General features: G+C 41.6%; 1 protein-coding gene across 4 annotated transcripts in view; it reads left to right on the forward strand.

The window, feature by feature from the left end:
- MLXIP (MLX interacting protein) overlaps positions 1 to 13,077 on the forward strand; it is a 39,960-nt gene that overhangs the window by 15,645 nt on the left and 11,238 nt on the right. For 2 of the 4 annotated variants that reach the window (XR_001558563.2, XM_015878343.2), the window contains exons 2-9: positions 7,164 to 7,270; positions 7,650 to 7,735; positions 8,489 to 8,578; positions 8,868 to 8,909; positions 10,116 to 10,287; positions 11,051 to 11,140; positions 11,671 to 11,762; positions 11,889 to 12,552. Coding sequence is in view for 2 of the 4 variants with exons in the window: in XM_015878343.2 (XP_015733829.2) it covers positions 7,164 to 7,270; positions 7,650 to 7,735; positions 8,489 to 8,578; positions 8,868 to 8,909; positions 10,116 to 10,287; positions 11,051 to 11,140; positions 11,671 to 11,762; positions 11,889 to 12,552 (1,343 nt within the window). In the remaining 2 variants the exon portion in view is untranslated. Of the gene's footprint in view, positions 1 to 1,112; positions 1,235 to 7,163; positions 7,271 to 7,649; positions 7,736 to 8,488; positions 8,579 to 8,867; positions 8,910 to 10,115; positions 10,288 to 11,050; positions 11,141 to 11,670; positions 11,763 to 11,888; positions 12,566 to 13,077 lie in introns of those variants that run through there. The other 2 variants (XM_085555744.1, XR_014949077.1) reach the window with 2 other exon arrangements.

Raw genomic sequence — 13,077 nt, forward strand, 5'->3', positions numbered from 1 at the left:
AGCAGGGCCACCAAACATACACATTTACTAGATCAGGTTGCCCAGGGCCCCGTCCAACCTGGTCTTGAACACCTCCAAGGACGGGGCATCCACAACCTCACTGGGCAGCCTGTTCCAGGACCTAACCACCCTTCTAGTAAAGAACTTTCCCCTAACATCCAACCTAAATCTTCCCTCCTTCAACTTAAAACCATTTCCCCTAGTCCTGCTATTATCAGCCCTTTCGAAGAGTTTACTCCCCTCCTGGGAGTAAGTTCCCTTCAGGTACTGAAAGGATGGAAGTTCTCAAGTTGATTGCACTAGAATAGTTTTGACAACTCTGTGGATGATGCTTGGTGCTCATTTTTGGATCATCCTGGCCCCAGGCACAGCACTGACTGTGTGAGCAACCCTAGTACCAGTGAGGAAGGCAAAAGAAAAGAGGCCGTATTTGAAGCTGTGCAACTCTACTTGGTTTCCTTCGATTCTTGCCCTGCAGCCTGCAGGCAGTGAACAGCTGCTGGCATTCTGTGAGCAGCCTTCATGCTTACTGCTTTGAATACAGAGATAACGTGCTCATTTTGTTACAAGGATGAGTCATTTAAAACATGAGGCATTAAGCTGCACCGCAAAAAATAAATAAATAAAAAAGTACATCAAACATGAAAAGGAATTGACTTTCCACCCTCTTACCCAGCAATTATTGTAGGCTGCTCTGGTAGCACCTCCTGTTCTTAACGCTGCCCACTAATTCCAGCTGTGTAACCACACTTTTTGTTGTTTAACTGCTTGATCTGAACGTTCCCATATTTGAGCCTGTGATTTTTTTTGGATGAGAAATTGTTAAAAGAAGTTCAGTCTGTTCCATTAATAAAGCTGAAACAAAATGTATTGCCTGTATTGAAGTCAAGAAAAAAGGATTCCAATCATTTTTGAAAAATGCTGTTACCCAAAGGTTTGTAGCAGGGCCTTGCAGTTTTTTTGCTGAGTGTTTCTCATGTACCACATGAATGCTTTGACCTGTGGAACTGTTTTTAAGCTTTGTCAGACTGGAGTCTGCCATGTATCCAATAGCAGCGGAGGTGGGAGCTCATTCCCTGGTGGGGACAGAGAAGGGCATCCTTGGCTGCAGCTTTGGAGGTAAAAGCACTCACCTCATGCCGGACAGAGCAGAGAAGTGAATAATGAAATGTTAATAGGTCTATTCCTCAGTTTTCCAATGCAGGATGAGCATGAAAGCACTGTGGAGAAACATGTGAGTGATGTTGTTGTTAACCCTAAATAATAACCTATAAATTCAAGTATAGCCACTGAGAAGTAAACAGCATGTGGGGCCAGCAATGTAAGTGCTTAATGCTTGGGATGTGCTGAATGCCATCGATCCTGTACACAGGCAGAGACTTAGGATATGGAAAAAATTGCGTGTGAGCCTATAATTAAACCTTCTGATCTCAAGAAATATATATACATATATACAGTATAAAGTCAGATGCTTCTTGCTTTTTTTAGTGCTTGAGTATGCTACCATAAGTATCATTTATTGAGTTATCATTAAATTCCACATAATAAACATGCATCAATGTTCAGTTCCAATAGAGATTTGAAATCCGCTGCCTTAAGAAACAGAATACTTAGAAACTGTGATAATCTTCACTTTGTGTGCTCTCCAGAGCTCATCTTTTCTGCCAGGAGACTGAATGAATGAAAGTAATTAAATCTCACACCAAAATAGGAACTTTGGGTGGCAGTGTTTATTTAAACAAAAATTAGAACATTTTCCTATGGGGGTGTTTTTTGTTTTTGTTTTTTTTAATGCAAGTCTGTATTGCTGCAAAAGTTTTGTGGCTCTCCTAGTTGTAAGATTTACTGTTCACTGTGTTTGCAATGCTTTCTTCCAAGAGAAGGCCTGATATTCATAACTACAGTTATCTAAGCAATGCAGGTGTTGCTGGCAGACACCAGAAACAGCTCAGAAACAAACACACATTATTTTAGTGTTTATATGTAAAGGCAGGGAAACCTTTTGCTACAAAGATACACACGGATCCTATTTTGTCCGAGCTCTCCAGCCAAGTAAGAGAACAATCAGGACTGCTTGCTTCTCTCATCTTCAGTGAGCAAACACAAGCTGAGTAGCCCTCTTTACATGAGAGTATCTGACAGTTCTTGAAAGAAAGTCTTGATATTTAATAGTAAAAGTACACAATGTCCTGAAAAGCTTTGGTGTTTGTGAAGTACATGATCTTCATCAGTGGGTGAACTGAAGTGTCGCAAGGGTCAAGAAGAGGTTTTGCTCCAGAGTCAATGATGGATGGTGACAACAGGGTCAGTTTCTTTGTATTTTGACCAAAATATCACTGCTGTTGTTTGTGAAGTTTTTTCTCCCTTTTGCTGTTCCAGTTCTGTAGTGAAGTGAAACCACGTTGGGTGAACGTCTGAGAAGTGGGAACATTTTTAGAAATATCCTTTGATTTTTTTTAATTTATTTTTTTAAACTGGAAAACAGAAACCATCCAAAAATTTTGAGTCTCTAAATAGACACTGGCTGAAGGACGCTGCAGCCTCCAGGTCTCCTGCAGATTTGTTCTGGCCTGTATTCCCCTTCAGCCCATGCTGTCTCAGCATTTCTCCAGTGGTCCTTCCCAGCTGTCCACAAGCCTTCCTCTTGCCTTCCAGGTAGGGAAGATGAACTTGTTAACCTCAAGAAAATGAGCATCTATAATACTTGCTTGGCTGGGATTAATGTCCTGAGGCAGCAACTGGGGTTAACTTTGTAGATATGAACTCTAGGATATGAAAGTGTGGCTTCCTTGCAAGTCCTGCAGAGTTGCTCAGTGTAGGAAAGTTTGTGTTTCAATTGCCTGCTTCTCTGGTCCAGCACACAATGCATATAAGCGGATTCTCTGAATGAACCTTTGTTTGGGAAAATATTGTTAGTTTTGGCCCTTGGAGAGCTGAGCTGCCAGGTCCAACTCCCCAGCAAAACCCATTAGAGATTAAAGAAGAAACTAAAACTAATTCCTGAAAAAAAATTAATGCTGGGGAGAAGCCGAAGAGTTCCTTTTCTATGTTGCTGAACAGTCTAATCTATTCAGCTACCGTAATATCAAATCAGATTTGTTTTTTTCTATTGATTAAATTAGGAGTCTCTACTATCACCGCTATTAAAAGGAAAATTAGTCTACCTCAAAAGATTGAATGGCCGTGTATGGGAGGGAATTGGAAAACAAATGCAGGCAAGGGGAGATTTAGGACAGGAGTTATCAAGGCAAAAAGGATCTTCCAGCACAAAGCCAGTGGGAATCTGTTAACAAACAGAAGAACAAAGTGCACTTTTGTAGTTTGTTCCTGTAACTGAATGTACGAGGTTCGGTTATGGAAAAAAACAATTAGTTTGCTTTCAACTATATTATGTAAGATACGTACGGTCTGTATGAGGAGCTATTCCTGCAAGTCTATGGTGGCTGCATGCCAAGGTACCTTTGCTGTGTTTGCTGAGAATATATATTTGGGCGGCAGGGTCAGGCCTGTGGAATCTGAGTCTGACGCTCAGAGGTTTATGTTTGAATTCCACTTACGATAGATCTAGGCCAGGTGCTGCTATGTGAGTGCAGAACTAGAAAATAACTTCTGTGCTAGAGTCAACCCGAGCAACAGCTTTTCCTTGTCCCCATATACCAAAAGAAGTGAAAGAGGGTGTGAATGAGGCTTTCATGTGCAGAATGTAGCGGTCTGTCAAAAATTCTACCCCACTTCTAACTCTCATTCACATGTTTGTCTCCTTGTTTTTAAGCAAGAGATCATGCAGTGCTTTTTCTCTATCACAGTGTATTTTTAAGACCTCTTGTGCAGTATTTAGTTCACTACAATTGCAGGACAGCTTGCCAGCTGGAGCTCCTTGGCCAGCAGCGTTTGTGTGTCGTGGTGTGGAGGATGAACTTCGTTTTTCTCTGAATGGGAAAAGGGGATTTTTCAAGCTGGTGTTTGAGGCATAGTTTTCCCTAATGACTTCTATGGGGAGCAAAACAGTTGGAAACATAGCGACATGCTTCTGTTCAAATGGTTTGAGGTAGATCAAAACCAGGGAACTGCAGGTTGAATCAGAAGCAGCTAGAAGTTTCTGCTATACTATCCTATGTAGTTTTAGTTAAATGCTTATGCAAGGCATCTATTAATTGGTGGCTATATAAGCTGTCCAGAGCAGCCTCCAGCAGATCAACCTTTCTCTGCCTTTTCAGCCCAATTTGTAGAAACCAATGTTTCCTGAAATAATAATTTTCTAGTTAGTATTCGGGGGGAGAAAAAAACCAAACCCACAACAACCCAATCTCTTCTGGTTTTGTACAAGGAAGTCACATATTCCTCCAGCATTGCTTGCGTGAGCCAGCACATCCTGTATGCTGCTGGCACACAGTCCTTTTCTGTCCAAATGTGGAGGGTGGTGGTGTCACATGGCTTTATGTTGTTCAAAGTCCATCTTAAAACTCTCTGGTTTCAGGGAGGAGAATAGGGGATTCTTCTGTTGTAAGTCGTTTTACAGTGTCAGAGTGTGATCATGTTACTACTGATGTCACTAGGAGTTTTTCCATTGCCCTTACAGGAGCTGGACTGAATGGTTTATCAGTGTTTTAATTACAAAGAGCTACTGCCTTAGTTCTGAAGTCATCCTAACAGCTTTGAATGGCATCTCATGTGCCCCGTATCTGTTGAGGAAGAAGGTTACTCATTTATATTGTCCCTACTGGGTCAAAACTGTCACTGAAGTGTCCTGTAAGATCACTCATTAACTGATCTTTTAGATAATATTGGTTAATTATACACTTAAAATTATAACCATTGCTAATCATCAGCAGAAGACATCCCTCTGTGGTTTCTCTTAGAGCTGTGGCCCCTCTGAAGCTTCCAGGGGCTGCTGTGTCCTACTGTGCTTCCAGCTCCAGTGATTCTACAGCCATATCTTTTATAGTTGACTTATGGTTGAAGATGCTTGGATTTGGGAGATGGCGATCTCTACGTGAGATACTGAACTAAGTTCCTGGAATGTATTGTGCATTATCCATCAAGTGGTTTTCACTCGCTTGGACTTGATCTGTGTTTGGCAATGATAGCAAGTCTTGTACTTCAGCATTGCTTGTGTGAGCCAGCATGTCCTGCGCAGTGCAGCTGGCAGCAAGGCACCTGCAGTGAGAGCTGCGTTCCCAGTCCTCCCCCAGCTCTTGCCTATGGCTGGATGTAGCTGTCACGGCCTGTGTCTTCTCAGGGATGCTTCCATCCTTTAGAACCAGCGTTCCTGGGGAACTGCAGCAGCTGGCGTAGGAAGAGCAAGGTGTGGGAAAGCTGTGCTCCCAGGTATGTTGGAAATGTCCATCTGGTCCTGTGTTCCTTTTGGAGTTGTGGTGGTCTGAGCAGCTGGGGAGCTGGCAGCAGCAGCAGGTAGTGGATATCTGGGTAGATGAATTTGTTTTCTTTGTTTCATTTTGTTTTGCTTCTTTAAAACCTGAAGACGGGTTTCAGTTAAGCTGCTGCTTTCAGTCACAGTGTTGTTCCAAGTAATTGAGTTTGGACTAGTATCTAAATATTGTTGTCAGCTTCATGCTGTTTTCTCTCGTTAAGGGTAGAGGCGTTTCACTTCTGACCTCAAGCTGGGTTTGTACTGTGCTCCCATGGGAACTAAAAATAATAATTATTTTGAGAATAGGTTCTTAATCACTTCCTTCTTTTGATGCTCTACTTTTTGTTTAGTATTTTGGAAGAATGTAATAGAAAACATTTTAAACTATTTGTGTTTTAATTCCAGTTTTAATTGGCTCCTTGAAGACGTAACGATCTCTTGTATACTCTTTGCAGTTCCTTTCAGGAATTTTTATTTTATTATTCTAAAGAAAAGCATTTGTTCTTGTTTTGCTGAATGAACATTACTAGTTTTGTTGCTTTGGCAAACTGTCCAGATGCAGCAACTGTGATGAACATTAAGTTGACAGACTTAGTCAGAGGCGTGTGGGCATTTTGTCAGTGTTAGTGATGTGTCAGCGTGTTAATGACTTTCTGAACTGTGAATGCACATTGAGAAGTGGAGAAGCCATGTCTTAGCCTAGGATTGAAAGAAATGGTGAACCAAGAGACTCAGAGACTTTGTGACGGAGCTGGTTGTGCAGGGAGTGCTGGGAAGGTGGTGAGACACCTAGCAGAGATGGGGGGGATCATTCAACAAGAAGAGCAACAACAGGCTGGCAGAAAACTTGAGAACAGGATGAGATGATGTATGTGGGGCTCTGAAATGAATGGATGGATCTGCTGCCTGCCCCAAACTCACGGATCACAGAAGATGAGAAGGGGAACCTGGCAAAGGAGCAGCACATGTAGTTGAATTTGTGTTTTGAAGTGTACTACATTAGGTGTATTTCCTACTTCCTCTGATCTGTCATTAGCACAGATTAATGATTCATAAAGGTGTCGTAAGGGCTGGGAAGTTGGTGTTTGTAGTGTTCACATGTTGCTTCTTCCTTTTTCCTCTCCCCCAGCCCTAATACTGTTCATACATCAGCTATTTCTCTTTCCAGTCTTCCCCTTCCTTGGAGAAATGTTGCTATTTCTAGGCTGATGGTGTATCTGTGTGCCAGCTTGCTCAGCTGTGTTTATCAGCACTGTAGAGGTGGTGGGTGGTGGTTTCTCTTGGGCCGAAACTGGTATTTCATTCATTCTTTCCAATATTACCATTCCAGAAAATCAAATGGAACTGCAGGAATGAACTTGTGTTGACTTCATCCAGCTCCCTGGCAAAATTCAAGCCAGATAAAACTATCATACAGCCAAACCTGCAAGGTTTTGGGCTTAATTTTATGTGCTCTTGTTCTCAGTTAATGGAAGTCACAGGCTGAAATTTGAGAAGACTGAATACTAACAAGGAGAAAAATGTGTAGGGGTAAAAGGAGTTGCAGTCCTGAAATGCTTGCAAAACCTGTTGTGACAGTTGTTAGCAGACAGATAAGTACATGAAGAAGTCTTGAAAACTGCTCTGGTGCACAGACCAGTAAGCATCAAACAGCATAAGGCAAACGTCATTAACCCAAGCATGGTAGCTTGTACGTCTTCCTATTAGCAATTTTGGGGCAACACTTTGTCTTGATAGGAGCAGCTAGAGAATAACTGAAATCAGAGTAATTTTGCTTTCTGTTTTGTTTTAGTGGGAAGCTGGTGTCTCCAAAATGGAAAAATTTTAAGGGCTTGAAACTTCAGTGGAGAGATAAAATCCGTCTCAATAACGCCATCTGGAGGGCATGGTACATGCAGTGTAAGTATTAAACTGGGCTGTCAGTTGCTATAAAATGTTTTCTGAGAGACATATGCAGGAAGCAAGAGAGATCTGAAATTACTGCTTAATGAAAAGCTCAGAAATCTGCTGGAGGCTGCGATGTGTGGGTAGCTGTTGTGGCTGTGTCTTTGGATCAGTGCCCTTAGAGATTTCCATGCAGAGGAAGCACTGCCTGACATTTCTTCATTTCCTGTTGGCTGTCTGGGTGGAGCCCTAGCTATATATATACACACACACATATATATATATATATATATAATTTTATTTTTTTTCCCCCCACACACGTATCTGTTGTGGTAACAGGGCTCCCTGTAGAGCCCATACTTCTTGGGCACTTGGATTTTCATTTCTCTTTCAGACCTTGAGAAGCGCAAGAATCCAGTGTGCCATTTTGTGACTCCCCTGGATGGCTCTGTTGATGTAGATGAACATCGTCGGCCAGAGGTATGTATCAGGAAAGGACTAATGAGCTCTGGAGATTATACTATGTCTTCTAGTCCACTGGATAGGAAAGCAGCTTAGTAATTCTGTGCTCCATTGTCTTTATTTAGAAGGAGCCATTAACGTGAAGAAAGTGTGTTTTTGAACCCGTGTTTCATAGTTTCATCCTGTTGGAGTGATCAGGGAACAGCCAAAGGTCCCTGTTATATCTGTGTTCTAGTTTGGTGAGGTGCAGTTTGAATTGTTAAGATTGTGACGTTCACTGCTCTCTTCTGGTTATTCAGTGATGGCTGGTTTTGGAACTGAATTTATGTGACCCTCTGAGAGTTTTCTGTGTTTTCAATTGATGAAGTGTGATTTCAAGACAAGAGAAAACTTGTTTTAATCTGTCAGGGTAACTTCACAAGAAGAGTGAATGTGAGTTTGTGTACCTCCATTGTCATGCTTCTGCACACAATGAAAACAAACAGTTGCCTTCTGGCTCTTTGCAGAAGATCAGTGGGGGCCATTGATGTGGCAGTATATGTAGCTTTCTGTACTGCAAAACTGTAGCATATTTTACAAATGTGGTACCCTTCTCTTGTTTCATCTTCCTCACAATAAAGAAGTACTGTCAGATTTACTCTGGGACTCTGCTGATACATGAGATCGAACAGAATTAACATAATTTCTTTCATGTTTTTTCTTTCTGAATACATGTTTCAGTTGTTATGTGATTCTGTGTAATTCATGGTGTGTGTTTGTATCTGTTCTCAGGCCATTGCAACAGAGGGAAAGTACTGGAAACGAAGGATTGAAATAGTCATCAGGGAATACCACAAGTGGAGAACATACTTCAAGAAAAGGGTCTGTTCATTTATACAGTTAATGTAGTTTAGTTAACCAGTATGTTGTTGGTTTTTAGAGTTTTGATGTCCCTTTTGCTATCAGGGAGCAATACTTAAAACAGAGACTAAGTAAATACTTTAGGGTAATATTAAGGTGTACTCTACTGAATAGTCCCACTAAATAAAATTTGATTATGCAGTGACTTAATTGTGCATGACTGGATATTGCAAGTTCTGCAGTCGGGTCTTCTACTGATATGTATAGGATGCACTCTGACTTCAAGATCTGTTTTCTTCTCCTTTTGCAGTTACAGAAACATAAAGATGAAGATCTGTCAAGTTTGGTCAGGGTAAGTGGTACCAGAGAAAAGTAGCTGCACTTAAGCTTGTAGAAGCTGCAATAAGTAACAAAGCCGTAACATGCAGTAGCTTGCACTGATTAAAATCTAAAGACAAGCATCCTGCTGAAGTCTTAATTAAGGTCAGACAGCTTAATGCTTCTGCACCATAAAGAGCAATGTAAGATTTCTAGTTTAAGTTGGATAAAGGAGAGGTTGAATCTAAAGTGCTGTGACAGAACAAATGAGAAGCAACTTTGGATGTGCAGAGAGATCAATCTCCTGGAGAACTGGCACGCTTTTACATCTTGTTACTGAGTCATAACTGGCACTACCTCCTTGCTTGTGTAACTGAATATATGAGGATGTGTGCAGTACACGTTGCAGATCTTTGTGCTGTCACAACACTGGCACATAACATGCCAGGATCCAAAAAATGGCAAGGTGTTTAGAAGAACAACAGTACTATAAATTAGCATAAAAGCAAAATTTTTATAAAGCCATCAAATCTGCTTTAGGCATATGAAATTATCAGAAGTGTTATTCTGACTTTTCTTTTTGGAGTTGAACATAAATCTGGATCTGCGCCAAATTCACAGAATTCAGGTGTTTTGACCGTGAGCCCCAATGTGCCACCATGGTATTTTGGCATTGTTAGTGCTGTGTGCTGACTCAGCCACAAGAACCTGACTGCTTCTAGTCTGCAGCAAAAAAAAAAAAAGTTGGCCCTAGTGAAGGAAGAGTAAGCAAAGTCACTTTATATTGTATTTTTCACAGCATAAAAATGTCCACAGGTTTATAAAGATACTTCATATGAAGTTAGTTTAAGTAAATTTCCGTTTCAGTTATGCTTCAAGATAGGAGTTGTTTGCTTTGAGTTTTTGCTATGTGTGTTATTTTTAAATCTTTATGCAAGGTGTAGCTGCAAATATATACATACACTCAGTAAAACTAGAAAATATTGCTGTAGTTATTTTGTCTTATGTATTGCTAGTCTGCATATGTTTGTTGGGGCAAAAATCTCTCCCACACTGGCTAGCACACACTCTAACTTCTGTAGAAGTGTTTTGTTGTTCAAATCTGTAAGCTGAAGTTTTATTATAAGTACCACTGATCTGTTTCAGTCCATTTGAAAAGTGAAGATTGTTCTTATATTTCTGTAACTGAATGCTTTAGCATTGTCTACACGGCCTTACTTTTCTTCTTTTCCTTTGGCAGGATGATGATGTGGTTCTCTGGCAAAAAAGAAGATATGGCAGAGAAACCCCTGTCCCTATGGAGGAGGGCAGCCTCTTGGATGCAGATATGCTTATGTCTGAGTTCACCGACACCCTGTTCTCCACACTGTCTTCACATCAGTTGGTTTCCTGGCCAAATCCCAGAGAGATAGGTATTTGTTGGCTGTTAGCTGTGTTGATTTTGCAGTGGGAACCTCTAGGAGAAATCTTGTTTGTTGCTTTTCTAGTCTTGCTTAAGAAATCGTATCTTACTTAGATGACAGATTAAAATAAGTCAGATAATGTAGCTATTGAATAATTCATAGGTTACTGAATCCCAGTTAATCATCCAAATTTCATTTCTGTCTTAGTGGGTTTTTTTTCCACTTTTCCTGATATTGCCCTCAAATTTTGCTCTGAATAAATCCCCAAGGAGCAGTATTTAGTGTCTGTGATGATGAAGGTGTTGTTATTTAAAGCAGTTCTATTTGTTTGTTTTTTTCTAGCTTCCAAACCTTTTGGTATGTCCTTTAGAAAAAGTGAGAGTCACATCTCCTGTAAAAACAATCCCAAGAGCAGTGCGTTTCTGTTTACCTCTTGCTGAAGGCTCTGAATCACTAATAAGAGAGCAGATGTCCATGGTGCATTGTCCTTGCTGTGTAGGAGTTTGAGCTGTCTGAGCAACTCCAGAGCCACTATAGTTTACATGAGGTGTACTTTAAGTAAAATGGGTAATGGCTTACTTTAAGATATTAGTGTTCAAGTTGTGATTCCCAATGAACTGACGTATTGTGCAGCAGGGGCAGGACAGGAGGTTGGGAGCAAGCAAGTCAGGCTGTGCAGCATCTCTTGGTGTTCTAGCTAAGTGCCATATTCCTACTACATGAATTACTGTTCAAGTGATACAATCTGATCTCTCTTTCGTGAATTTTCCAGCGCATTTAGGAAATGCGGACATGATCCAACCAGGGCTTATTCCTCTCCAGCCAAATTTTGATTTCATGGACACTTTTGAGCCTTTTCAGGGTAAGAAATTTCTATATAGTCAATTAATTTCTTAAAAATTGCAGTGATTTAGGAACTGGTGTTTGATTAGTTTAAGAATTAGTGTTAAACAGATGATAAATGTTGCAGATAGCTACACTCTTTAGAAAGAAGAGATTTAAGCAAAGGTAACACAAAATGTGGAAGTCAAAAGTGGCATCTGTTTGTTTGGCCTCTGTTCAGTCTGCATCAGATCACTGAGTTTTCTGGGCCTGCTCTGAGAATCAGCTCCTGAGTATCTATATAGGGGTCAACTTTGAATAGTATTATGGTTTTTTGGTTTTTTTTGCCTCATCCTCAGCTTGCATGAGAAGTGAGGTCTGTCCTAAGGAGATGAGTTTTCCCAGAAGACAACAGCGTATTGCTGAATTAGCTGTATAAAATAAAAATCTCATGGTTTTGTTCCTTGCTAAATAATATTGCTATTCTTGGGAATTCTAGTATTTCATGGTATGGTGCTGTACCATAAATATTAGAAGAAGAAAAGTAATAGGTGACTTCTTTTGTTTCAGATTTATTCACACCTAGTCGTTCCAGTGCTTATTTCCCTTCTGTGTCTGCTGTCAGTTCAGCTACAACAGATAGCAGCAGTCATTCTTCTCAGGTAAGGGAGAACCTCAGAGTTTAAAACAGCCTCATTGCAGACATGTACAGCTTAAACGTGAGCAAAAGATCTTTTGCTTGAGGGGGCTGCATCTGAATCTGTCCTTTTTTTTTTCTTTTCTGTCAGTCTCCTGTCCTACCATCAGGCTCACTGCCCAACACACTTCCATCTGGGAACATCAGCGATGGACTGATTGCTTCCTCAGTACCTTCTCCTGTCATTCCTGATGTTGGCACTGACCAGTGTTCCAGCATCAGAAGTGGGGGATCTTTCATCCAGCCGTCAGACTTTGCTCCTGACTCATCTCTGAGTGGGCCGCAGACTTTTTTGCCAGTGTTTCAGACACCTTTGCCACTGCTTCAACCTGCAGCGCAACAGCACCAGTCCCCGTTGCCAGCAGTGCCTCTGAATACTAGCTTAAGCACTCCACCATCTGCTTTTGCAGCACCAGAAACCCAGAAGTTTGGCCTCTGCGAATCTACAGTTATCACCCACACAGCTTCTGCAACGCTGACGCACAATGCCCCTGCCACCACCTTCAGCCAGAGCCAGAACCTTGTCCTGGCAACACAACAGCCAGGAGCAGGAGTGCCTTGTAACCTGGCTTTCCAGACTACTGTCCTGCAGGGGCAGCCCCGGCCACAGCTGCAGTCCCAGCTGACATTTGCACTCCCCAAAGCTGTTCCCCTGGCCAGTGCTGGGACGAGGCCCAAACAGGCACAAAAAATAGCATCTGCTCCGAAACCTGAAACAGTGTCCTTAGTGTTAAAGAATGCCTTCATCACCCCAGGTGAGAAAAAACGGTGGGTAACATTGTTTTTTGAGCGGAACTAGCAGGAGGGGAACACCTTGTTTTTCTTGGTTTACATAGTGATTAAAATTACAGCTTCCTGAGGGTGTGGTGTGCCAGGGATTCTCCAAACTACTGGCATGTGGCTTTACTACAATGGGATGCTCTGGACTGGGAGAATTAGAGGCGGTCTGGTTGTGTGTGTGCAGAGCTGACTTGTCAAAAAGGTCACGCACAGGGAGGCTTTCAGCTCTGGGATTGTGTTTCCTTCATAAAATTTCTACTGGATTGTATAGGTTGCATCAGCACATGGGTTGAGTAGAGCTCTGCATAACTCCTGTGCTACTGAAAACTTGTTTTTGGTGTTTAATGCTGTTCTTAGCTCTCCTTCAAAACATTCAGCCACACAGTTATGTGGCAAAGGAGACTGTGTGAGATGGGGAATGGCAGGCCTATCCCTTTCTCTGTCTCAGCTGGTTGTCCTGGGCAGGTCACTGTGCCTGTTTTTGTGCCAGCATGCCCTAT

This window comes from Coturnix japonica, chromosome 9 (genome assembly GCF_054131305.1).
Source record: "Coturnix japonica strain WE chromosome 9, WE-NBRP24, whole genome shotgun sequence".
Lineage (NCBI taxonomy): Eukaryota > Metazoa > Chordata > Aves > Galliformes > Phasianidae > Coturnix > Coturnix japonica.